General features: G+C 55.4%; 1 protein-coding gene across 6 annotated transcripts in view; it reads left to right on the top strand.

Annotated features, from left to right (window-relative positions):
• Positions 1-95: 95 nt before the first annotated feature.
• The window catches only part of CEP104 (centrosomal protein 104), a 35,360-nt gene continuing 12,801 nt past the window's right edge, over positions 96-22,654 (top strand). The window contains exons 1-14 of one of the 6 annotated variants that reach the window (XM_030328262.1): positions 96-248; positions 732-886; positions 3,991-4,141; positions 6,884-7,057; positions 7,696-7,834; positions 9,619-9,681; positions 9,989-10,065; positions 12,893-13,061; positions 13,513-13,668; positions 14,826-15,047; positions 16,776-16,970; positions 17,545-17,712; positions 18,307-18,480; positions 20,045-20,221. In XM_030328262.1, the coding sequence (XP_030184122.1) occupies positions 4,029-4,141; positions 6,884-7,057; positions 7,696-7,834; positions 9,619-9,681; positions 9,989-10,065; positions 12,893-13,061; positions 13,513-13,668; positions 14,826-15,047; positions 16,776-16,970; positions 17,545-17,712; positions 18,307-18,480; positions 20,045-20,221 (1,827 nt within the window). In that variant the 5' untranslated portion in view covers positions 96-248; positions 732-886; positions 3,991-4,028. The remainder of the gene's footprint in view (positions 249-731; positions 887-3,990; positions 4,142-6,883; positions 7,058-7,695; positions 7,835-9,618; positions 9,682-9,988; positions 10,066-12,892; positions 13,062-13,512; positions 13,669-14,825; positions 15,048-16,775; positions 16,971-17,544; positions 17,713-18,306; positions 18,481-20,044; positions 20,222-22,654) is intronic. The other 5 variants (XM_030328258.1, XM_030328257.1, XM_030328261.1 and 2 more) reach the window with 5 other exon arrangements.

The following is a 22,654-nucleotide window of genomic DNA, read 5'->3' as shown; positions in this document are numbered from 1 at the left end:
TGTGCGCAGGCGCGGCCCAGCCCGGCCCGTCTGGTTGTCATGAGAGCGGCGGCCGCGGCCCTGGCGCTGGGCGCAGGCGGCCGGGGCTGCTCCTCGGCGGCCACCGCCGCTGCGGCTCGGGGGTGCAGGCCGGCCCGGGGCGGTGGAGGAGGCGCCGCCTGAGCTCCGGAAGCCGCTGCCGAGGGGCGGCGGAGGGCCCTGGGAGCCGTGAGGGCGCCGAGGTCCGGGCGGGCCTTCCGTTCTGACAGGTACCGGGAGTCCCGACGACACCGCGCGGGGCCTGGCGGTGTGGGCGCGGCCGGGGGCCGGAGGGCGGAGGCCGAGGGGCTTGGGGGCAGGGGCAGGGGGCCGGGCCCGGGAGCGCGTACGGAGCGGGGTGCCCGGGCCCGGGTGGGCGCTGCCCGCGCTCCGCCCGCCGCAGCCCAGGGTCCGGCCTGCGGTTGCCTCCAGTCGGCGTCGCATTTAGCGTCGGGTACTTTCTGCACGTCGCGACCTCCGTGTTCGGGCCGCACGGCTGACGGGGACCCGAGTGAGTGAGGAATGCGGTCGTGTCGCCGTGCGGGTTCGGTGCGGCTCCCCACCCCCACCTCCCCACTCATCTTCGGTTTCGGACGTGCGCTCGGCGGCACTTGCGGCCTTTAAGATTACTTGGCCAACCGTTCTTTACCCGCCTAACAGTTAGGTTTCCGCAAAAGAACAGTGGAAACAAGGTTTGTCTCCTAATCTTGTAGCCAAACGTTCGGAAGTTGCTGAATTGTTTCGCTTTGATTCATGGAGGTCAACGATCCTGAGAACATCTCGGAAAGTTGCGTTTTGATAGACTTGGTGAGGCTACCGCTGAGCTGCCTTCGTCCACGCAGCCGCTAGCGTGTGCCGCAAGGCCGAGGTGAGAGCCCTTGCTGCTGCTGCCACGGTCCTACCTGCCGGGAGCTGAGTATTTCGGGGAGCTTTGATTTTCCCCAAAATATCAGTGGTGAGGTTCACAGAGGCTGATAATAGCGTCCTGTAGTAACACCCCAGGTATCACGCAGCCCTTGAAGGTTCCCACAAAGGGTCCCACAGGGTGCAGGGTGGAAGGGCCGTGGAAGAAGGTGGACAGAAAGGAATCGTTTCCAAACAGTGGGGTAGTGTTGTCCTCACAGTGCCCAGGCGTTCCTCCTACCTGGGTCCCGAAGGCCCGCACTCTGTCTGGGGCTTATGAGACAGTGTAGTAAATGGACACCTCCTTCGTTAGGACTCTGGAAGTCTCACGTTTAAGTCTTAGCACCTTAGCAGAGAGGACTGCTCAAGGTCAGAGACTCCGGGACCCGAGCGGCTAAACACAGATTCTGCCCACACAGCTTACTACCTGTGTAACTTTGAGCAACAGCCTGTCCGTGTCTCTGCTTCCTTATGCCTGAGGTTGGCGTGACCACAAACCTATGTCAGTGTGACGAAGGTGTAAGTGTGTGTCTAGGGCTGAGGACAGCCCTTGGCGCACAGCAAGTGCTTCAAAGGTAGTGTCCACATGATCACATTCAGCTGAAGGTACCTCGTAGACACCTACAGTTCCAAGGTGGAACAGGAAGTCGTGGGCCCTGCCCTTGAAGGTGATTGAGGGATTTAGGGGCGCCTGGGTGGCTCAGGCGGTTGAGCGGCTGACTTCGGTTCAGGTCATGATCTCACGGCTCGAGCAGCTTGTGCAGTGCAAAGCCTGCTTCGGAGCTTCTGTCTCCCTGCCTCTCTCTCTCTGTCTGTCTCTCTCTCTCTGTCCCACCCCATTCGCACGTGAACACACACGGACTCTTGTCTCTCTCTCTCTCAGAAACATAAAAAGTTTTTTTAAAAAGATGATTGAGGGATTTGAGGAATTCAGAGCAGAGACATAGAACTTTCAGTTCGGCTGGACTTCAGAATTCATGATAAGAAGTGGGGGTTCAAACAGCAGACTGGGTCAGGACACAGATGACCCTTCAACCCGGGATAGGGAGCACATCTGGAGCTCTGAGTGAAGACACAGATGCTGATGAGCCCAGCTGGGCGTGAGGAGAAGCACAGGATAGTTGAGGGAGGGAGGAGTGCTCCAGACAGGGAGACTTGGCCACAGGCCACAGTCGTCCTCTAGAAAAGAGTGGTGGAGAAGAGGAGATTCAGTCCTAGTCAGCCATCTGCAAGATGGTCGGGGTGTAGGGAGTGAGTGCAGGCTGAGAGCCCCTGCAGAGGACGAATCCCTGCCCTGGTGAGGCCAGAGGTGGGGCTCCACCCACACCCCTGCAGGCACACCCCAAATATAATCACTGCCTTTCATTACCTTCTGGGCGAGTTTCAGCTTTCCTCCGGTACTGTGACATCCTGCAGTGAGCTTGCATCAGAAATAACCAGGCTCCCTAATGATGGTTTATTTTTCTATTTGGAATGCCTGTGTTCCCACAGCCCAAGAAACGTTAGCAAGTACCAGCCAGTAATTTATGCATGTGGGCCTTTTCAGGTTCAGAATGGAAGTAAAAGAGAGATCTAGATCACGCACCAAGCACATTAAAATAAGCAAAATTTCATGCGGGATATGTTTATATGTCACGCCCCATTCAGAATTTCAGTTGACAGTATGTCCTATCCCAGAGAACTTTCTGGAGAATTTTTCATTATCCATGTTAGTGAGGATTCTTCTGATTGCGGATACTTAAAGGTAGTTCAGGTTGGCTTACTGAAGAGGAATTTGATTGGCTCAACGACTCGAAAATAACCCGAAGCTTATGAGTAGTTTGGGCTTTAAATGTGGCTGAACCTCAGGGTTCCCAGGGTGGCTGTTGCCCCGTGTCAGCCCGCTCTCCTTCCAGGAGGCCCCTGGGAAATATTCTGCGGCCATAGCCCCAGCAGGAAGAATACTTCTCTCTCCCAGTAGCCCCGGCAGAGTCCTTGGGGAGAGCCTCGCTGGTCCAGTGTGGGTCCTGCTCTCCTGTTCCCGTCCCTGAACTAGCTGCCGGGGAGGGACGTGGAGCGTGCGGGGGAAACTGCAGTCGGGTGCCGTCTTCACACAGGGACAGGATGGCAAAACCAGACGTCGCAACATCCACCCTCAAAATGATATTCAGCTGTGAACGGTTCACTAAAAAATGGCATAAAACATTCGTTCGACCAATGGCTAAGTATCTGCTACGAGTCAGTCACTCCAGCAGGCCCCGGGTGCCACTTCTGCATCCGACCCGCCTCCCCGGAGTCCTGCCCTCCCTTCTGCGGGCGTGTGCTTGCCGTCAGCCGTTACCACACTGCTGATCAAACTGCCCCTTTCCTCTTACTTTTGTGTAACTCGTTAACACGCTGGTTACATTGCTTTCTTAACTCAGATTTAACAAAAAACAAAAATTTGGTATTTGTGTCTTAGCAAAACTGTGTTTTTACCATAACAAAGTGCCACAGACTGGGTGGCTTAGGACAACAAAACTTTGGAGGCTAGAGGCTCAAAATCCAGCTGCCGGCAGGGCCACGCTCTTTCTGAAGGGGAGGACCGCCCCTGCCGGTCCCAGCTTCTGGTGGTGACAGCAGTACTTGCCGGGTCGGGTCGTTGGCTTGTAGACATATCGCCCCGGGCGCTTGGCCCTTTCCTTGGCTGTGTGTGTGTCTGTGTCTCCTAAATGGACCCTGGTGCTGCTGTATCGGGCCCGCCCTGCTCCAGGACGCCCTCATCCCAACCTCATTACATCTGCAAAGACCCTATTTCCGAAAAAGGTCATATTCACAGGCACTGGGAGTTAGGACCTCAACGTATCTTTGGAGGGACACAGTTCGACCCACAACGTGATCGTGTTTTTAGGACATGTGTTTGGGAAAAGTCAAGGTAAATGATCCCTTAAGTAGAATTAGAGGCTCCTGTGAAAAACGCTTAACAAAAAACTAGATTCTTTCAAAGTGATGGGGAAATTCTGAATATGTTGTGAATTATGTCATCTGTTAGCAAAGCACGAACTGACCCTTTCCATGGTCTAAGACGTTGCCGATTCCTTTCTCTTAAAGAAGTCTTTCCTGCCCTTAAAACCAGCCCAGCGCCCAGGATGCCGCACAAGATTGGCTTCGTTGTTGTCAGCTCCTCTGGGCACGAAGATGGCTTCAGTGCCCGGGAACTAATGACCCACGCACCTACCGTCAGCGGGTGGAGGTCACCGAGGTGAGGTGGGCCGGGCAGGGGTGGGGGGGTGAGGGCGGGGCCGGCGGGCTCCCTTCCTGCTAAGTTTCTGCTCTATTGCAACTCAGGCCTCAGAACCACACTGCTGTTTTCGTGCCGCGGTGCCGTCTGCGTAGTGATGCAGTGGGCATTCTCCCTCTTTCTGTGTTTTTAAAGAAAATTTGTTGGATCTTTTTTCCCTCAAAGCATTAAGTGACATTGGCTTCAGAAATGTACAGATACGGGGAGAGGGCGGAAACTGACCGGCCACGGTTGTTGAACCGTCTCCCCTGACTGTCCGCCGGGCCTCGCGTCCTCACTGTGCCCCGTGCCGGCCGGTGTGTCTGCAGGTCGCTGCTTTCACAGCCGAGCTCCTGTGGTCAAGGTTTTGTTAGCCCCAAACTTTAACCAAGAACGTCTCTTTCAATTGATCGTCTCGAATATTTGCACACCTTTTAAACTGTCCGTTGCTTGAGTAACATTATACGAGTTGGTATTTTTCTGAAACTAAGCCTTTTCCTCAGAGGTCGTCAGTCTTCCCCAAAGGTGAAACCATAGGAGTCCCATCACGCGAGTGCCTGACAGGCTTCCTGCCTGTGGGGCCAGCTCCCCCGTGCGCCCCACCCCTCCCCAGCGTCCACGCCTCTCACGCTTCCCACCGTCCCGTTGTGGCCTCTTCAGTGTCCCTCAACGACAGCTTTGATGCGTGCACAGACTCTGTAAGCTGCATTTGAACAACTGAGTCACGGGCCTGGTTTTTGAAGGATTTTAAAAAGCCTGGAACTTCTGATTTTGTCTGGTGTCTTATTTTTCTTTAAATAATTGTGGAGGTTTTTTTTTTTTTTTAAACATACTATAGGATTTTCAGAGTGTCCTTGTGCCCAGAATGATCTCACCACCGAGTATGACGTATGTGCTTAGCATTTGAAAATAGTAACTATCTTAAACGTCTAAAGCCACACTTGACCACCGTGAGCGACTGAGGAGTGTTCGAGTCACAAGCTGCTGGGTTCCTGGTTCCCGGTGTTTACTAGCTGCCTTCTGCCCCAGAGCCATCTCTCTTACGAGCTTTTCATCTTTGAAACCTCAAAACCTTAGTGCTGGCAGATTTCTGGTGACTGTGCCTCTGGGGCGAAAGTCCATCAGATCTGTGCTCACCCGCCCCGTCACCCCTGCACGTCCCTTGGAGCTAGAGCTGGACTTAGAGGCTGAGCAGATTCTCCTGCATTCAGCCTGGTGTTCCTGTGTTCCTCTTCCCTTTCTCTTTTCTGTGTGCTGCTGGGAAGCAGGCACTCGTTATGCAGCAGTGGGGAGGGAGGGAGGCCACAGCGGATGGGGAGGAGGGCCCCAGCTGGCAAAGCAGGGGACCAGGAGACTGGCTGCACGGGATGGGGGAAGGTGGCAGGGGTCAGGAGTTTTTGTCTGTCACATCTAATAACATCTATGGGTGTCTGCGTGGAAATGTCAGGTCACAGCTAGATCGTAGGCTTGGACCCGGGCAACGTTTAGTTGGGGCTCCTTGACACAGGAGGTTTCTAAAGCCGTGGTTAGATAGGCCCCCTATGGTGAGTGTGGGGAGAGGAAGGAGCCTGGAACCCAGCCCAGGGGAGGGCGCCCTAAGGTAGGAGGAGGCCAGGAGCTGCGGACTGAACAGAGCAGGACTGGGAAGTCCACTGCACATGGCCTTGGCCAGAGTTGGCTGTGACAGCATATGCCCTGGAGGGACTGGGGAGGGTGCGTGAAGAGCTGAGCTGGTGGCCACAGACAGCTCCTGTGTAACATTGGCAGCCAGGCCCCGGTGCGGTCACAGGAGGGGTTTCTTAGGATGGGGGGGTCTTAAGAGTGCGTCTGTGTGTTGCTGGAAGTTTCGGGGGCAGGCTTGCTCTAGCACTGTTCAGGAGGCTGAGGGGGGGGGCGGGGCACCGGCAGGGACACCACCCCATTCGGGGAGTGAGCAGCCCCATCTGAGGTTCTTGTCTTCTCAGTGGAGAGGGAGGCGCCTGGAGAGGTGGCGGAGGAGGGCCAGGGAGCACAACCAGGGGGCAGGAGTGAGCACACCCTGCAGGCCGCCGAGCCCCTTCCACCTGTCCCCTCCTTGGGTGCGTCCCCCTCCCGGGGCCCTGGATGCCCCACCATTGTGAGCCGGGGTGTGCCAGCTCAGCAGGCGCGGCGTCTACTGCCCAAACGCTGTGCTCTGTTGTTCATCGTGATCAGATCACGCAGCGTGAGGGCTGTGCTGACACTGCGGTTCTCTGACCTCCAGTGTAGGTTCTTAACGCGCTGTGTCGCGTACTAAGCAAAATTAGAAGCTCCACAGTGGCCAGTCGCAGGCTTCTGCGGACCGCCAGGCACACGTGGCCCTCGCTCAGTGTTGATTCTTGCCCGGCACCCTTCGCTCGGGATTTGCCAAGCAGGTGGTTTCCCTGAAGCATCTGGGTTCCTGGGGAAAACCCTTCGGCCCTGCTTGCCCACTAGAACAGCCTCTTAAGACGGAAGTATTGATCTCGTGGTAAACCTCAGGTTTCATTTTGGACTGTTTTCTACCGTGAAAAGTCTGACTCACGCAGGTCGGGTGTGAACTAGAGCCTCAGCCCTTCCTTGCGAAGCCGGAGGCTGGAGGGAGCAGCCGTGCCGCGTGGGGCCCTCACGTCAGCACCCGGACCGCCTTGCTACGTGGGGAGCGCCACGCACGTGGCTGGAAACCGCGGCCGTGACCGTGTGGAAAAAACAATGGTTTGCTTTCAGATTTTGCCAGTTTCCGCAAGAGATCGTTCTCCAGATGGTGGAGAGGTGTCGAATAAGAAAGCTGCAGCTGCTCGCCCACCAGTACATGATCCCCAGCAAAGTGGAGTTCTACGTCAGCGAGAGCCTGCCCGAGTACTTCGTGCCCTACCAGGCAGAGCGCTTTCGAAGGCTCGGGTGAGCGTGACCTGGAAAGGTCTGGTGGGAACTGTCAACCCGACTGCCTGTCTCAGTGCGATGCAAACCAACGGATCGCCCCCTGCGGTTGGTCCTGTGTCACAGACTTGTCTTTGCTGCCGGGGACATGGTGTCTGAGCAGCCGCCCCACGTAGAATATGCTCTGTAAGCAGGGCTGTCGTTTTCTTCCATGGAGCTCGTCTCTGCCTCAGATCTAGAACTTGTTTTTGTTTTTTTTTTTTTAATTTTTTTTTTTCAACGTTTTTTTTATTTATTTTTGAGACAGAGAGAGACAGAGCATGAACGGGGGAGGGGCAGAGAGAGAGGGAGACACAGAATCGGAAACAAGCTCCAGGCTCCGAGCCATCAGCCCAGAGCCTGACGCGGGGCTCGAACTCACGGACCGCGAGATCGTGACCTGGCTGAAGTCGGACGCTTAACCGACTGCGCCACCCAGGCGCCCCTAGAACTTGTTTTAAGAAGCCTGGTTAGAGTGCAACTTCTGAGCTTTTTCCCTAGGTCTTTCCACTCTAGACTTAACTCGTATTTAACCCTGTGGAGTTCAGTGGTAGCAGCGGCCACTTCCGCTGCGCAGGACAGTCCCTGTCAACGTGACTCTGGCGCGTGCTCTCTTTCAGCTATGTCTCTCTCTGTGACAACGAGAAGACGGGCTGCAGAGCCCGGGAGCTGAAGTCCGTCTACGTGGACGCGGTGGGACAGTTTCTCAAGCTGACCTTTCACGAAAACCACCTCAACAAGTACAACATATACAATCAGGTGAGACGCGGGCCCTCCCCTTGACCGCCCCCCGCCTCCTGGTGGCATTGCGTGGGCCCGCACCCCTTGGCAAAGACATTTCAAGTCTTTCTCTAAGATGGTAACTTTTACGGAAGGGCGGTAGGCCGTTCCGAGCCACGCTGTCCCATCAGGAGCCGCTGCCGCACACGGACATTGCACCCTGGGGGCCTGGGCACCCAAGCGCGAGGGGCTGCGCGGGTTAACTGGACACTGGAGTTCAGAGGCTTCTCGTGAGGAAGAGAGTCATTTTCACAGTGAAGTGATAATATTGTGGCCATGTTCAGTTTAAAATCGACGTCACTCTTTTCACAGTTTTTTACTGTGTCCATTAGAAAACTTGGGGCATCTGGGTGGCTCAGTCGATTAAGCATCTGACTCTTGGTTTTGGCTCAGGTCATGATCTCGCAGTTTGTGTGATCGAGCCCCGAGTGGGATTCCACACTAACAGTGAAGAGCCTGCTTGGGATTTCCCTCTCACCTCTCTCTCTGCCCCTCCCTTGTGTGCACGCACACCCTCTCTCTCTCTCTCTCTCTCTCTCTCTCTCTCTCGAAATAAATAAACTCAAAAAAAAAAAAAGGAAATTTAAAATTACCTGTGTGATTTGCACCGTTTCTGTTAGAGGACACTCTTCTAGATAAACCCACTAAATTTTGCAAGATAAATCAACCCCCTGGGAGAAATTGGGGATGTGATGAAATGTTGCATGTAGTCAAGCTCCAAGCAAATAACTCTCATCTTTTCCTCCCTCCCTTCCCATCTTTCTTTTTCTTTTCTGTTTTTCAGTTTTGTTTTGTTTTGGGCATGATTAATGTAGTAGAAATCAACTGTGTCCACAGCAGACTCTTAATTAGCACAGATACTTTCAACACTCCCTGCCCCCTCCAAGAGGAATGGAAACATTCCACCAAATCAAAGTTTTATATTCAGCCAGTGACTTAGAGGCAAGCTCTGAGATGTTACTTGGTCCATTGCAGCCATGCTTGACCATAAACTAGAAGACTGACACTTTCTCCTCCCCATCTTGTGTGTGTGAACCTGCAGTTCCCCTCACTTCATTCTGGTAGTGATCCTCAAGAAAGGGAGGATGTGGGAAGGGGACTCCTCCCCCTTCAGGGAATCACTGATCCAGACAGACTGAGCTACGTCAGTGTAGAGTTTCAGTTCGTTGTCTAGTTTACCAGGATCATGTGGATGGGCCCCAACACTTGACTGTGAGGAAGCAGTTCAACATGAGGCTGTGTTAAACCTGTGGAGGTTTTGGGGCGCCTGGGGGGCTCAGTCAGTTACGCGTCCAACTTTGGCTCAGGTCATGATCTCACGGTCCATGGGTTCGAGCCCCATGTCGGGCTCTGTGCTGACAGCTCAGAGCCTGGAGTCTGTTTCAGAGTCTGTGTCTCCCTCTCTCTCTGCCCTTCCCCCACTCGCACTTTGTCTCTTTCTCTCCTTCAAAAATAAATAAACATTAAAAATAATTTTTTTAATTAAAAAAAAACCAACCCGTGGAGATCTTTTAGCCTTTATTGTTTTAATATACTTTAGACGTTAAAATAGCCACTCGATTTGGTATTAGAATATCAACTTATGTGATTCGTAGAAACTATTCGTGGTAATTCTATACACTAGAATTCAATACACTTGGCATTTTACAATGAATGTGCTTTGATGTACATCATCCTCGATGACAGTATGAGTGGGCAGCTTGTCTTAAAGGGAGTAAGTCACAAATCTGATACTTAATTTCTGTTGGTCAACTCTCCCTTAGGTTGCTCTGGTTGCAGTAAATATCATTGGAGACCCTGCAGATTTTGGTGATGAAAGCAATATTGTAAGTTTGGGAAGTTTCATTCCTAGAGAAGAAAATGTATTTCTAGCAAGAGGGGATTGATCACTTTTGTCACATAAAGTGTCCTCTTGAAAATGTTTGTAAAATTGTCTGTTGAATAACTAGCAGATAATTTTTAGCAGCTATAGTGTATTAAAGTTTCTTTCACTCAAGAATTTGAACTGTCCTTCCAAAAGACTAGGTTCCTTAAAGCCCGCTGACACCTTCCTATCACGTCACCTCTTAGTTAAGGTTTTGTGTTGATCCTGTTTTCCTCTGAGACGCTAAGCAGAATGTTTTGCTCCCAAAGACCTCTAGAGAGAAGCTGATTGATCATTATCTGGGGCACAACACCGAGGACCCAGCTCTGGAAGGAACTTGTACTGGGTAAGAGTCCCTCCTCCCAAGGCCATCAACTCCTGTGACGCTCCTCAGAACCACCAAAGTGTGAGTCACCTCAGTTCAATTCTGAGCTAGATAAGCCACTGATGCGATTGACTTAAATACACTTAAAGATTAAGGTCACTGTTTTCTTTAGCACGTCTTCATTTATTGCCCTTCAGAGACATCTTCATTTCTCGTGTGTTCAGGTATTACTGGAAAGTTCCTAAAATGCACGCAGGTAAAGGATCTGTCCACCGTGCTTTGATATTTTATTGGCACAGGCAACTTTCTGGGTAAGAATTAAAGGAATTAGTTGACCCGAATTGTCAGTTCCTAGAGCCTTCATCTTATGTCTGCTTTAAACACTCCCCGCTCACACGCACCCCGTGACGGCTGCGCTGCAGGCCCAAGGGAGGCTCCCCTGGGAGCGAGGCTCGCTGTCCACTGGTGTGTGTACTTGGGACACAAGTGCCTCCTGAGCCACAGAGAGAATCTGTCCATGTTTTATGCAAGCAGAGGAGCCCGGCTTAGGAACGAATTACTCTGTGTCAGCAGTCTGGACTGCCTTGCTTCCTGCGGAGCGTCCCCGGGCCCGCCGCCTGGCAGTTACGGCATGGGTGTAAGGATGTGAGTAGGGACACTGTCCCTACGTGTGTATAAAAATAATGAGGAAAGTGACCTCTCACCTCCACAGGCCGCTCGGCCTCCCTCAGACGCTCCCTGTGCCCCACAGGGTGACAGCAATGCCCTCCTTACCTTTCCGGGTGAGGACTGACAGTGATCCCTCCACGTCCGTCAGCACCACCCCCCAGACAGCTCCTTGGCTCTGCCCTCAGTGAAGCCCCAGGGGTAGAACAGGGACCGCCAGACCCTCTGGCTGGTCTTAGTAGCTCCCACAGAAGTTCTTTAGGTTATTTGGACTCTGCTTACGTTAGTTCTTTATCAAGTTAGCCCGCTGGAGCGGTGGTGCACAGCATGCCCATCCTGACGCATCCGCAGGGCTTGGCTGAAGGCACAGAAAGGTCGGTAGAAAGCCTGTGTGCTGTGTCGTGCGGTGGCACCGGGCATAAAGGTGCCCGGGTCACCGCCAGGGGGTACTCGTGGACCGTGGGGAGACCCGCGCTCCTGAAACTGCCCAGCGCCCTGGAATTGTGACCAAGGGGCCAGAGGACAGGTGCCACTCTTCTCTTTGTGGCATTTTCATAGCGAGATGGAGTCTTTGCTTTCATCTCTAGGACTTCGGGGCAAAGCAACTTTGACTGAAGAGTATAGAATACGTTTAGGTGGAAATGGTTAATCTTGTACCAGTACCAAAGCATGTTACTGCCTGGTCATCACTGACCTTTGTTTCTTTTTGAGAGGGAGGGCAAGAGTGAGCAAGGGGCAGAGAGAGAGAGAGAGAGAGGGAGAATCCCACAGAGGCTCCACACCATGCAGAGCCCAAAGTGGGGCTCAAGTTCACCCAACACAGGGCTCAAATCCCTGAACCATGAGACCGTGACCTGACCCGAAGTTGGACGCTTAACCGACTGAGCCCCCCAGATGCCCCTAGCCGTTCTCTCTCCCTTCCCATCATCGAGATTAATTGACGTTGTTCTAAGCTGCTGAAGCTGACCCCACCACCAGGTCTGGTGGAGTGCTGAATTCCAGGGGTGGGGAAGGGCTGGGGGGCTGTGAACAATGATATCAGACAACCAGACTTTTATGATGAGGAATATTTTCATCAAAATCCACCTATATATAAATTTTTTTTTAATGTTTATGTACTTTTAAAGGAGAGAGAAACAGAGTGTGAGCTGGGGGGGAGAGACGGGGCGGGGGGGGGACACAGAATCCGAAGCAGGCTCCAGGCTCCGAGCTGTCAACACAGAGCCCAACGCGGGGCTTGAACCCATGAACCATGAGATCATGACCTGAGCCAAAGTCAGAAGCTTAAATGACTGAGCCACCCAGGCGCCCCCTGTATATAAAAATTTCTAAGCCAAAGCTAACAACTGGCTTACTTTGTGTAGCTCATACAGCAGACGGAGACTCTGAAGCATGTCGTCAGCATTTTTGTTGAGCGGTTACGTTGGCATTGCTGTTTTAAATGTTAGACCCAGGAGAAGGCTGCCAGCCTGCTGTGGAATTTGAAAGAAAGAGTGGGGTGACAGTTAATCATAAATGGGGTGTTCAGATAACCAAAAAGGTCATTTATTCCTGGAAGGATTTTTCTGGTCTCCCCAGGAGTTGGGATGTCCCACAGACAGACACTTAGAGGAGAAGGCCAGGCAAAGTGCTTCTCCATCTATAGCGCCCGTCAGAGGGTGGTGCTGGTGTCAGGCATGCTGGGCGCCTGGACTCCTGGCCCCACAAGTCAGACTTCTTAAGGATGGTGCATAGAAATGTGTTCATTTTAGTTCGGGTTTTCCCCGTCCTTCAGATGATTGACGTGCACTGTCCTGTCCCCGGTGCCCAGAACAGAGCTGGGCACAGAGTCTGCACTCAAAGTATCTGTTGAAGAGTAAATAAAATGTTAAAAAAGAAATAAAATTTAAAAAAAAAAAGAAATACCTGTTGAAGAATGCAGCAAAGGCTCAGACGCCCCAAGTACAGTTTAACTAATGGCCAAGAGCATAAGCTGTGGAGTCAGAAAGACCTGCTTGCACTGAGAGCTGGGTGACTGAAGCCCGTCACAGTTTTTCTGAGCCTCTGCTTTCCCAGGCAAGAAGGCTCCAGGAGCAGAAGTGATGGGGGTGCCATGTCTGCGACCCTGTCTTCGGCACTGGACCCTCGGGGCTCCCTCTACCACTGCCCTGTCCACTCTGAAATACCCGTTTCGTTCCTTTAGGAAATCTGACTACATTTCTCCACTAGATGACTTAGCTTTCGATATGTACCAAGATCCAGAAGTTGCCCAGATTATACGTAAGTTAGACGAAAGAAAACGCGAAGCCGTCCAAAAGGAACGTTATGACTATGCCAAGAAGCTGAAACAAGCTATTGCTGATTTGCAAAAGGTACTGCTTCTGGAGAGAGCGGCCCCCCCTCAGTTCTGTGAGAAGGCCCCCGTGACCCCGACGCGTGGCACAACAAAGGCCCGTGGACGTTTAGCGCGGGTCCAAAGACATAAGCAAAACGAAGTTAGGGACGGTCCAGCCCCTAGGTTAAGCGTAAGTGAAGGCACAGGCCCCGCCTCTTCAGACCTCGCCCTCCACGGCCGCGTCGCTGTCCTGAAGTGCCAGGGAACCCAAGAGGTTTATGGTCCCTGTGACTCGCGCAGGGTCTTAGACGCTGGGGCAGGGACACGCAGCGCCCCTCGTGGGCCTGCGTGGCTGCTGCCCCGTGGCCCCAGCCCCCCCCCCCCCCCCCCCGGCGAGTGATGCCGTCACCCGAGCCTCGCGGGGCAAGCCGTGCGTGTGCCCAAGGCGCGCGGGCCCGCATGAGGCAGAGTGACCCTGTGTGCTTCAGGTGGGCGAGCGCCTCGGGCGGTACGAGGTGGAAAAGCGCTGCGCGGTGGAGAAGGAGGACTACGACCGCGCCAAGGAGAAGCAGCAGCAGATGGAACGGTTCCGCAGCCAAGTGTACGAGCAGCTGCGGCTGCACAGCCTCGTGGACGCCGAGCTGGTAGGTGCGCGGGCCGCCCCGAGGGGCCGCTCGCCCACAGCGTGCATTTGTGAGACACACGCCCTGTGGCGCTCAGGTCACAGTTCAGATAGGTGACCTCAGGGGCACCTGCGGGGACTCAGTCGGTGGAGCACCCAACCCCTGATTTCAGCCCGGGTCACGATCTCCTGGTCGTGGGTTCGAGCCCCGCGTCAGCCTGCTCAGGGTTCTCTCGCTCCCTCTGCCTCTCTCCCCTGCTTGTGCGTGTGCACACGTGTGCTCTTTTTCTAAAATAAAACTTTAAAAAACTTTCTTAACTAAAAGATCCAAAGAAAAGATAGGTGACTTCAGCTCCCTCGGCCTCCGTGGGAGGTGCTGCTGGACACGAGCGGTGAGACTCACGGGAGAGGAAGAGGGGAACAGGCCGGGGCCCGTATCTCCCTGCATCTCCCCAGCCCGGTTTCCTCGTTTGCCAGCCCTCCTCACGTGTGCCTCATGGCCTCGGGAGCGTCGAGCGTGAACAGTCCCGACAGCCCCGGCTCGTTAAGACGGTCTCCTGGGAGATGCCGTGCCTCGGACCTTTAGAGCCCACACGGGCAGTGGTGTCCATCCCACATCACAGGCTAGGAAACTGAGGCCCAGAGCCGCACAACGGAGTCCGTGTGAGAGCGCGCACCCTGCCGCGGCACTGCCGGGCTCAGATCCGGCCCCATTGCTGGTGGTGTGATCTCAGGGCCAGTCCTCGGTTTCCTTACCCTATGTACGAGGCGTACCTCAAAGGAGATTGTCCGGTGCACTTCCCTCCGTGCCCGGCGCAAGCTAACCGATGTCACGATGACACAGAGGCACCCGCTTTCGCAGCCACAGGGCGGAGCGCACGGCCGTGCCGGGTTCGGGTCTCGCCAGGCGCGCTCTGCCCACGTACCTCGTCTCTGCTGGCAGGTGTGCGCGCGCACTTCCGCCCTGCAGTGACCCAGGCGGTATGCTCGCGGTCACGCTGGCGCTCTGGCGTGCCGCCACTTCCGTAGCGCACACAGCCATCGAGAGACGGGTCAGATGGGGCGACAGGACTGGGGGCCCCTCGGCCTGCCTCAGCTGTCGCACCCTCCCCCCCCCCCCCCCCGCCCGGGAATGGCACGGCAGCAGCCCCGGGAATGAAGGGTCCCGTTTCTCCCCAGGTGCGAAGGCCTCCTGACCTGCCCCTGCAGCCCCTGGTGCACTCTGGCAGTCCTCGCCACCAGCAGCCAGCGCTCTCTCGACCGCGAGAGGACAGAGCCCCGGAAAGCCTGCGTGCAGAGCCCTTCCTTCAGGAAAAGCCTCCGGCACGTCCCCTGGGCCCTCCTCAGCCCGCCACAGCGGACCAGGCCCCGCCCGCCGCGGACCCTCACTTCAGGACCCACGTAGGTAACTCAGTTTCACGTTGGGTGCAGCACAATCAAGAGACACGCAGTGAGGACCCGTTGGTGCCCGGGCTCTCCCAGCGCAGGGATCAGGGCACATGCCCGCACAGCCCCCACCCGTCCCGCGTTCCAGGACAGGGACGTAAGTGCCGAAGCCTAAGCAGCCGGCAGGTAATCACCCCTCCCGGGGAGGCCCTGTGTGCACTTGGACCGGCCGGGCCTCCCGCCGCAGGCGGCCCGGGACACGCTGGCCTCCGGAGCCTGTGCTTCACCTGTAAGCAGGCGCAAGCAGCAGCCGGAAGGATTGCTTCCAGGAATAAATGAGACAGTGTTTGTGCGGCCTAACGTAAGCTGCCTTCGGTAGACCCTCAGGATGAGTCATGCGCTTGTCACGTACACATGCAAGGTACCGTGCTTCCAGAATCTTCTGTGTTGTAGGTAACAGCAAACCCGGCTAAACTGGGGGCCTGCTGGCTTCAGTAACAAGGGACGCGAGGGCCCGCGTAGGTTCGGGCTTGGTTTGATTCAGCAGCTCGGCAGTGTCCTCGACGCCCGCTGCCTTCTGTCTCAACTCTGCTTCCCGTGGGTCCGAGGCGCCCTGGGGCTGGACCTGCCACGTGGCTTCAGGTGCACACGGCGTCCCGTCCAAAGGGACCGTGCGCACCTGAACGTATCCGTCACGTGCCGGCCCAGAAGTGTGACAGGGACCAGAGGAGGGCCTCACCAGAGCTCCCGTCCGCGCGCCAGGCGGTGTGGCCGGTGGCCTCTGGGTGGGGAGGCAGGGCGCCAGGCGGGCACGGGGAGGCTCTGCTGCAGCCTGAGGCCCAGGAAAGCCAGCGAGGACGGCACTTGTGTGGCTGCCTCCCCAGGAGCATCTTGTGTGTAACTTCGTTATTTTAGGTCATATTTAATACCTCGGCACATGATACCCCAACGTCCCCTTTGTTACCACATCAACGTGTTTTATAGCAGAGTAGATTTTGGAAGATGAGAAACTCATTCTCGCACACAGTGTACCCCCCGTGTATGTCTCAGTGGGTATTAAGTGTGAGTGAAGCGTCCCAGTGACACCTGCCTCGGGAAATGACTCAGCAATTTCTGCTCTCGCTTAATTTTCCGGAAGTCTGCTACGTGCTTACTTGTCGAGGTGCGTGTCAGTCTCCACGTGGGGATGAAGCCCCGGGAGGCGGGGAGTCCGTGTCGCCCACTGCTTGGGCCGGGGGCCCGACGAACACCTGTGGGGCTGAGCGCCCGCCCGGAGCAGCAGGAGGAGCGGAAGGCTGCCCTGAGGTCCTCGGCGGGGCCGCCCGTCTTCCTAGAAGTCTGCCGGATGACAAGCACGTTTAAAATGAGGCCTGATCGTTATTGCTAAGTCGTAAAGTATGGAAAAAAACAGAAGTCTTGTCAAGAAAACGCAATGACTTGTACCCTAGTCAGTTCCATGTCCTGTGAACTGTAATTACCAGCAGTGGATAGCACCTGACGCAGAATTCGGGCCACTTTGTCGTTAGGTCTGTAGTGAACTTAGAAAGGAATAGAGACCCTGTCTAATTTTTCCTATTAAATCCTACCGTTGTATAAGTCGTCCTAATCTGATGAAACTGATATTTAGCGAAATACCGTTGTTCAGGCCAGGTCAGCGCAGAGCAGTAAGCCTGCAGTGTAGACATGGTGTTGGCAGTGGGGGAGCCCCGCCGGAGCTCTGTAGCCGCCCTTCCTCTCCTGTAGCTCCAGGCCGTGCCCTACGATGAGCGGCCCCTTCCTGCTACGCGGAAGCAGCCTGTGGCGGCCCTGGAACCAGCGAAGAGTGACTGGGACAGCAGCGAGGCTCCCAGAGGAGCTGCCACCGGGGAGCCGGAGCCCTTAGCAGAGAAGGCACTGGGAGAGGCCAGCGCTGCCGTGGACGTACTCGGAGAAGCCCTGGTAACGAGCGGGCCCCGCGGGTGGGCACGGGCCACGGGGAGGGACGAGGGCGGGCAGGCGCCCACGGCTCTGTGTCTGAGATGTCCTTGTTGTTCGATTGAAGCCTTCTGAGAATTATTAATTATATAAAACAGCAGACGCATAAGCTAGAACTTAAGGTTTTATGAACGGGTATTGAAGATACTGTCTAGTATTGCCAGAGCCCATGTTGAAAATCTGCCCCTCCCAGAACACCTGCTAACTCGGGGGGGGGGGGGGGGGATGATGGCAAAACAAAACAGAGGACGGCAGTCTCCTCTTGAAATGAGCCCAGTGGGCCTCTCCCTGGTCCCCGGGCCCCTGGGCGCCAGCTTCACGTACTTCTCCTGGCGGAACTTCTGACACTTTCCGTATTTTAGCAGGGCCTTCAGTGTTCTGCGTTAGAGAAATCATTCCTTAAGTGTATGTATTAATTCTGTTCTCACGAGAGATTTTTCTCCGGAACAAACAGAGGCTGGGGTCGCAGGGTCCTGGGGGGCGGCGTGACATCACTGAAACGCCTGCACGGAGTAAGGCAGCCTCCGGTCTGTGGTAGGTCGCTGGGGCCTATTCCAAGACGTGGTCGTACCGGGAAGATGCGCTGCTCGCACTGTGCAAACAGCTGATGCAGATGCCCGCTGGAGCCCCCAAGGAGGAGCTGAAGAACGTTCTGCGAGCGTCCATCTTCCTCGTGAGGAGAGCCGTCAGAGACCTCGTGACCCCAGTGAGTCCCCTCCGCCCCTCAGTGGCCCCGGCTCTACGGGTGAGGTGCCCCCGGGGCTCGGGGTAGCCCGGGAGGGGGCACGGGTGTCGCTGGGAATCAAGGTTCTGTGGCACGAAGCGTGCTCAGCCAAGGGCATCGGAGTCCGTCTCCGCCCGGCCACGCGCTCTGCTCTCGAACGGCACCAGCTTTGCCGCGCTCTTTAAAGCAGCGTTCGCTGAGGCCGGGCTCCCCGCGACCCGCAGGCACTCGGTTGACGTTTTTATGTTTCACAAGCCCGAGGAGCCCGGGGCCATTAGCGAATCCCCCGACCCCACAGGGGCCGTGACAGTGAGCTCGCCCGGCGGCACCGCCGTCCGCATTTCCCCGGCCCGGCAGGAAGGTCAGGCGCTTGGCGTCCAGGGCGAAGTGGGTGCCTCCTGACACGTGAGGTGCGGGCACGTGTCTTCCCAGCTCGAGGCGCCGTGTTCAGGAAGTGGTTTTCAGCTCTCCCTCTGCGGCCCTTCCCGTAGCACGTGATGTTCAGCACGATGCTCATGCTTATCGTTCACGGTAAATGTCAGAGGAGCGCCTCGGCTTTTATCACTTTCTCCTTAGGTCTTTCAGGCTTCTTTGAAATTGCTGAAAATGATAATTACGCAATATATTCCCAAACACAAACTGAGTAAGCTCGAAACGGCCCACTGTGTGGAGAGAACCATTCCCGTTCTGCTCACCAGGACCGGAGACTCCTCTGCTCGCCTCCGAGTCATAGCTTCCAATTTTATCCAGGTACGGATGCCGCCGTGAAACTTGAAACGGCAAAGAAGCGTGTCACTGCAGCCGTTGGGCCTTGCGAGGTTCTGTCTCCCCAAAGAGCGTCACCCATTCTCCTTCGTGACGCCCTGCCCTGCGTCTCTTGTGCTCTGAAAGCTGAGTTTTGCCTTAGACGTAAACTTCGGTAAAGTATAGTTTGGCCCGTCTGGTATTTGTCTGCGTCGACACGCGCTAGTAACTTCTAGTGAAACTAGACGGAAAGCTGAGCCAGAATAGGAAATTGGGGGCAAAGAGATAAACGTGCAATGACCTCAATCTAAGTAGTTGTGTTCTTGCCGCAAACGAGCCTCCTCCAGGCCAGGCATCGTGGGAAATCCCGAGGGAGCTCTTGCCCCGAGGTCCATGCTTGGGCTTCAGCAAGTCTGTGAACCCCGTAAGTCCTGTACAACATTCTCAGAGGGATCCTTTTTAGTGTGAAGAACCACTAATCTCATTTTCTTCAACAAACTTGAGTTTGTTGAGTATGAAAAAGGAGGAGGGAGTTCTGCTAATAAGGTAAAAGTGACCCCAGAGTCCTACAAGACACCCCCTCTTGCTTGTGACTCGGTTTGGGGAGATGGCAGTTTTCAAAAGGGGTGTTGAAAATGAGAGCGTGTCTTTCCTCCATGAAGCCATTTTTAAGACCTCTGGTTTCCGAGTAGTTTGGAGGTGCCGTGGTGCGGTGCCCTCGTCCAGCAGCAGACCGCAGGGCCGGCCGTGAACGAGCTGTGGGCGGGGTTGGCCGCCCACGCACCTGTGATCGTGGGCAGAGTCCCTCAGGGGCCCGGACGTAAAGGGGACTTCTGGAAAAGCCAGAGGCTGTTTGAGGTGGTGTGGCCTGCTGTTAACGGATTTTTTTCTGTATTGCAGCCCATATGCTTTAGTGTCTTATCGTTTTCTTTCTGTGTCTGGTTGCTGAGTGATAAGCACGTTAATTACAGGAAGACGTGTCTGTTGCTAGTGGACTTACGTGCTGTCCTGTGAGCCCCCCAAGGCCCCCGTCCGCCAGCCGTCTGTGACTGCTGTGCTCTCAGTTGACGTTTCCTAAATAGTAGCACAGCACTCATTTCTTTGAGAATTTTAGAAATTAGAAAACCTTTTTCTTACAGTTGGGAAATGCTGAGAAGAGAAATCTTAAGTTTTCGCTCACATTTTGTGGAAATCTTTCATTTATCTTTGGGTGATCATGGTTTTATTTCTCATGCTTTAGGGTTTTTTGTTTTTGTTTTAAGAAGGAGCAAGTGTGAGTGGGGAGAGGAGCAGAGGGGCAGAGGGGCTGGGAGGGAATCTTAAACAGCCTCCACGCTCAGCGCAGAGCCCGACACGGGGCTCAATCCCGTGACCCTGGGATCACGACCTGAGCCGAAATCGAGAGTCGGACCCTCAACCGACTGAGCCGCACAGGCTCCTTTAGGGTTTTATTTTTAATCAGTACACCTGGAATAGAAACACGAGCATATTTGGAGGATCATGCTAAATTATACTAAGTGGCCTCTAGCGTTTTCCAGTAAAAATTAACAAGTTCTGTTGGTTTTTATAGGAAATGGCCTTGTTTAAGGAAGTTAGGTCTCTCCAGATTATCCCACCTTACTTGGTACAGCCGTTAAAAGCCAACTCTTCGGCTCATCTGGCAATGAGTCAGATGGACCTCCTGGCCCGGCTCCTGAGAGACCTGGGCACCGGGAACACGGGTTTCACCGTCGATAACGTGATGAAGGTAAGTGCACCTGTGTGTGTGCTGCTGTGGCCTCCGCACGGGAGGTGGGCCTGGGGTGCGGTGGGTGTCCGGTCACTGCTTGTTGAACGAACGAACGAATGCATGACCTCAGAAAGACGGTCACTGTTTCATGTCACAAACGAGTGCACCAGAAGTCTCCCTGCTGTTGGCTGTGCCCCGAGTTGGTAACTGGTCTGTACAGATCTTGGCCGCAGTGGACAGGTCACAGAGAGGCGGGTGCCGAGTCCGCAAGAACGTCAGGTTTACAGAAGTGCAGGGAGTTAGTGTGCCTGGACAACCTAGTGCAACTAAGAAGCCGCTGGAGAGACACGGCCACAGCAGAGGCCCCGCGTCCCTGGTGCCACATGGCCCGCACGGAAGCTCCGTACACGCCACCAGCGTGTTGGCCGGACGCGGACACACGGTGTCCGGTGCAGCCGCCCTGTACTCGCTCCTGTCGGTGCGGGAGGGCAGGGTCTGCGGCGTGATTTCAGTGCCGTCTCTCCCTCCTCTGTGGACTCCGCGTGCCTGGCTCCCATAGGAGCTTCGACTTGCAGTCTGTTGGCCATCAGTGGTCGCTCCTGAGCTCCTGTCTCTTCTTCTACAAATGCCAGGGGCAGCCAGTGGTAGCCCCCATACACAGTACCCAGCCGCCTCCACCACTTCTGGCGGCAGCAGCCCCGCGGCCACGGGGACCTCCATGTTTCTCGCCCCCACGTTCACTCCGTGCTCCCCAGCACAGAGCCCGGAGCCTGCCCCGCACACTTAAATTTCTGTTACGGGCGCCCCGCTCCACGGTGCCAACGTCAGCATCGGTTCTGGAAGCTGGCAGGGGCGGTGCCTGCGGCTCTCCCCTGCAGTCCTGGTTCTGGAGGAGAGACGGCGCTCTGGCCCACGCAGGCCCTCAGGGCCGCCGCTTCCTCCTGGGTCGCCACCACCAGCTTTCACGCACAACCTGGGAGGTCACTGAATGAAGGAAGCGACGAGAGGGTGGTGAGGGTGTCCTTATGGGCCAGGCTGCTCCCGCCACACTTCCTGTGACCGCAGTGGCCCACACACACAGGACCTGGGAAGGGTGCCACGGCTGTGTGCACTGAAGAAGGAGGCTGGCCTGTCGAGCCCGTAGCCACATTCGGGTCCATCTGAATGCTGGAAGGAGTGATCCTGATGGAAGGAAAAGAAGAAAGAAATGAACGGAAGTGGGAAGGAGGGGTCAGTTACCGCAGGAGCAAAGTCCCGAGTGGCTCTGGTAAAGACTCAGCGGGCTGGCTGCGTGTGGAGCAGGGAACACATGGGCTTCACGGAAGCCGGACCCGATGGCAGAGGTTCAAGAGACAAGAAGGAATATGAAACGCCCCCTGGACGTCTGAGAAGGTGAAGTGACTGGAAATGCCTCAGTCGGTGCCCTGTGCACCGGGGTCCCCGTGATACCTGCGGTGGCCAGTCACCACGTGCCTCAAGTCTGCAGGCACAGTCCACGCAGCCCACGACTACGCAGGAGAAGACGGGGTCCCAGACTCTAAGGGTGTGCATGAACACTGGAAGTGACCTAGCGATGGACCGCACTGTCCAGGCTGGACGCCCAGGGCAGGGACGGCTGGAGGGAGGTGACAGACAGGAGGAGACGGTAGTGGGTGCAGGAATGGACCGGAGCCCCAGTGGGGCTGGGGAGCTGTCAGGGAGGGAGTACAAGAAAGTGGGGAAGGGAGGAGACCTGGGGGCGAGCCGCTCCGGGGGGCGGTGGGGGGCAGACAGGCTCTGGGGTAAAACCAAAGAGCCCGTGGCCAGGCTGACGCCGTGGGACGTGAGCAGCCTGGCGCCCAGACCACCACGGGGAGGTGTCGGTCCACTGTCGCGGCAACACCATTCTGCGATGGGGTGAACGTGTCACCACAGGTCCCCGTGACAGCGCCTGCGGCCGAAACACATGGGCGTCCTTGACAGAGGAGTGTCGAGCAGGAAAAGAAAGCTCCAGAAAGATAAGCGCAGGATGCTGTTTAAAACATTAAACACACCGTGGTACACGCACACTGATGCTAGTGGACTAGTGGACGGGTAGGAGCTTGCAGGCCTGCTTCGGGAGAGCCACGCCTCCAAGGAGCACGGGAGGACAGTGGGCCCAGGAGGCTTCCACGGGGGACTCACGCCATCACCGCGGTGCCTTGCTTCTGAAAGACAGAGGCCCCACAGAGACACGGCAGAATTACAGCTTTGGTGATGTGGATGGTGGACGTGTAAAGTTTCTCACCTTTGCTCTCCGTGATTGGAATATTTTGTAATATTTAATGTGAAGTTTATGGAAGGTTGTAACCTAAACAAATGCTTGTTAGTGTGTTAAGTGGAAAAGAGCAAAACAAAGTTACATATACGACCAGAGTTCAATCACGTGTGTGAGACACACGGTGAGAAACTCTCTGTCATAATGGAATTGTG

Source organism: Lynx canadensis, chromosome C1, assembly GCF_007474595.2.
Source record: "Lynx canadensis isolate LIC74 chromosome C1, mLynCan4.pri.v2, whole genome shotgun sequence".
Classification (NCBI taxonomy): domain Eukaryota; kingdom Metazoa; phylum Chordata; class Mammalia; order Carnivora; family Felidae; genus Lynx; species Lynx canadensis.
The sequence above is the reverse complement of the archived record's forward strand: the minus strand, read 5'-3'. Positions and strand labels throughout refer to the sequence as shown.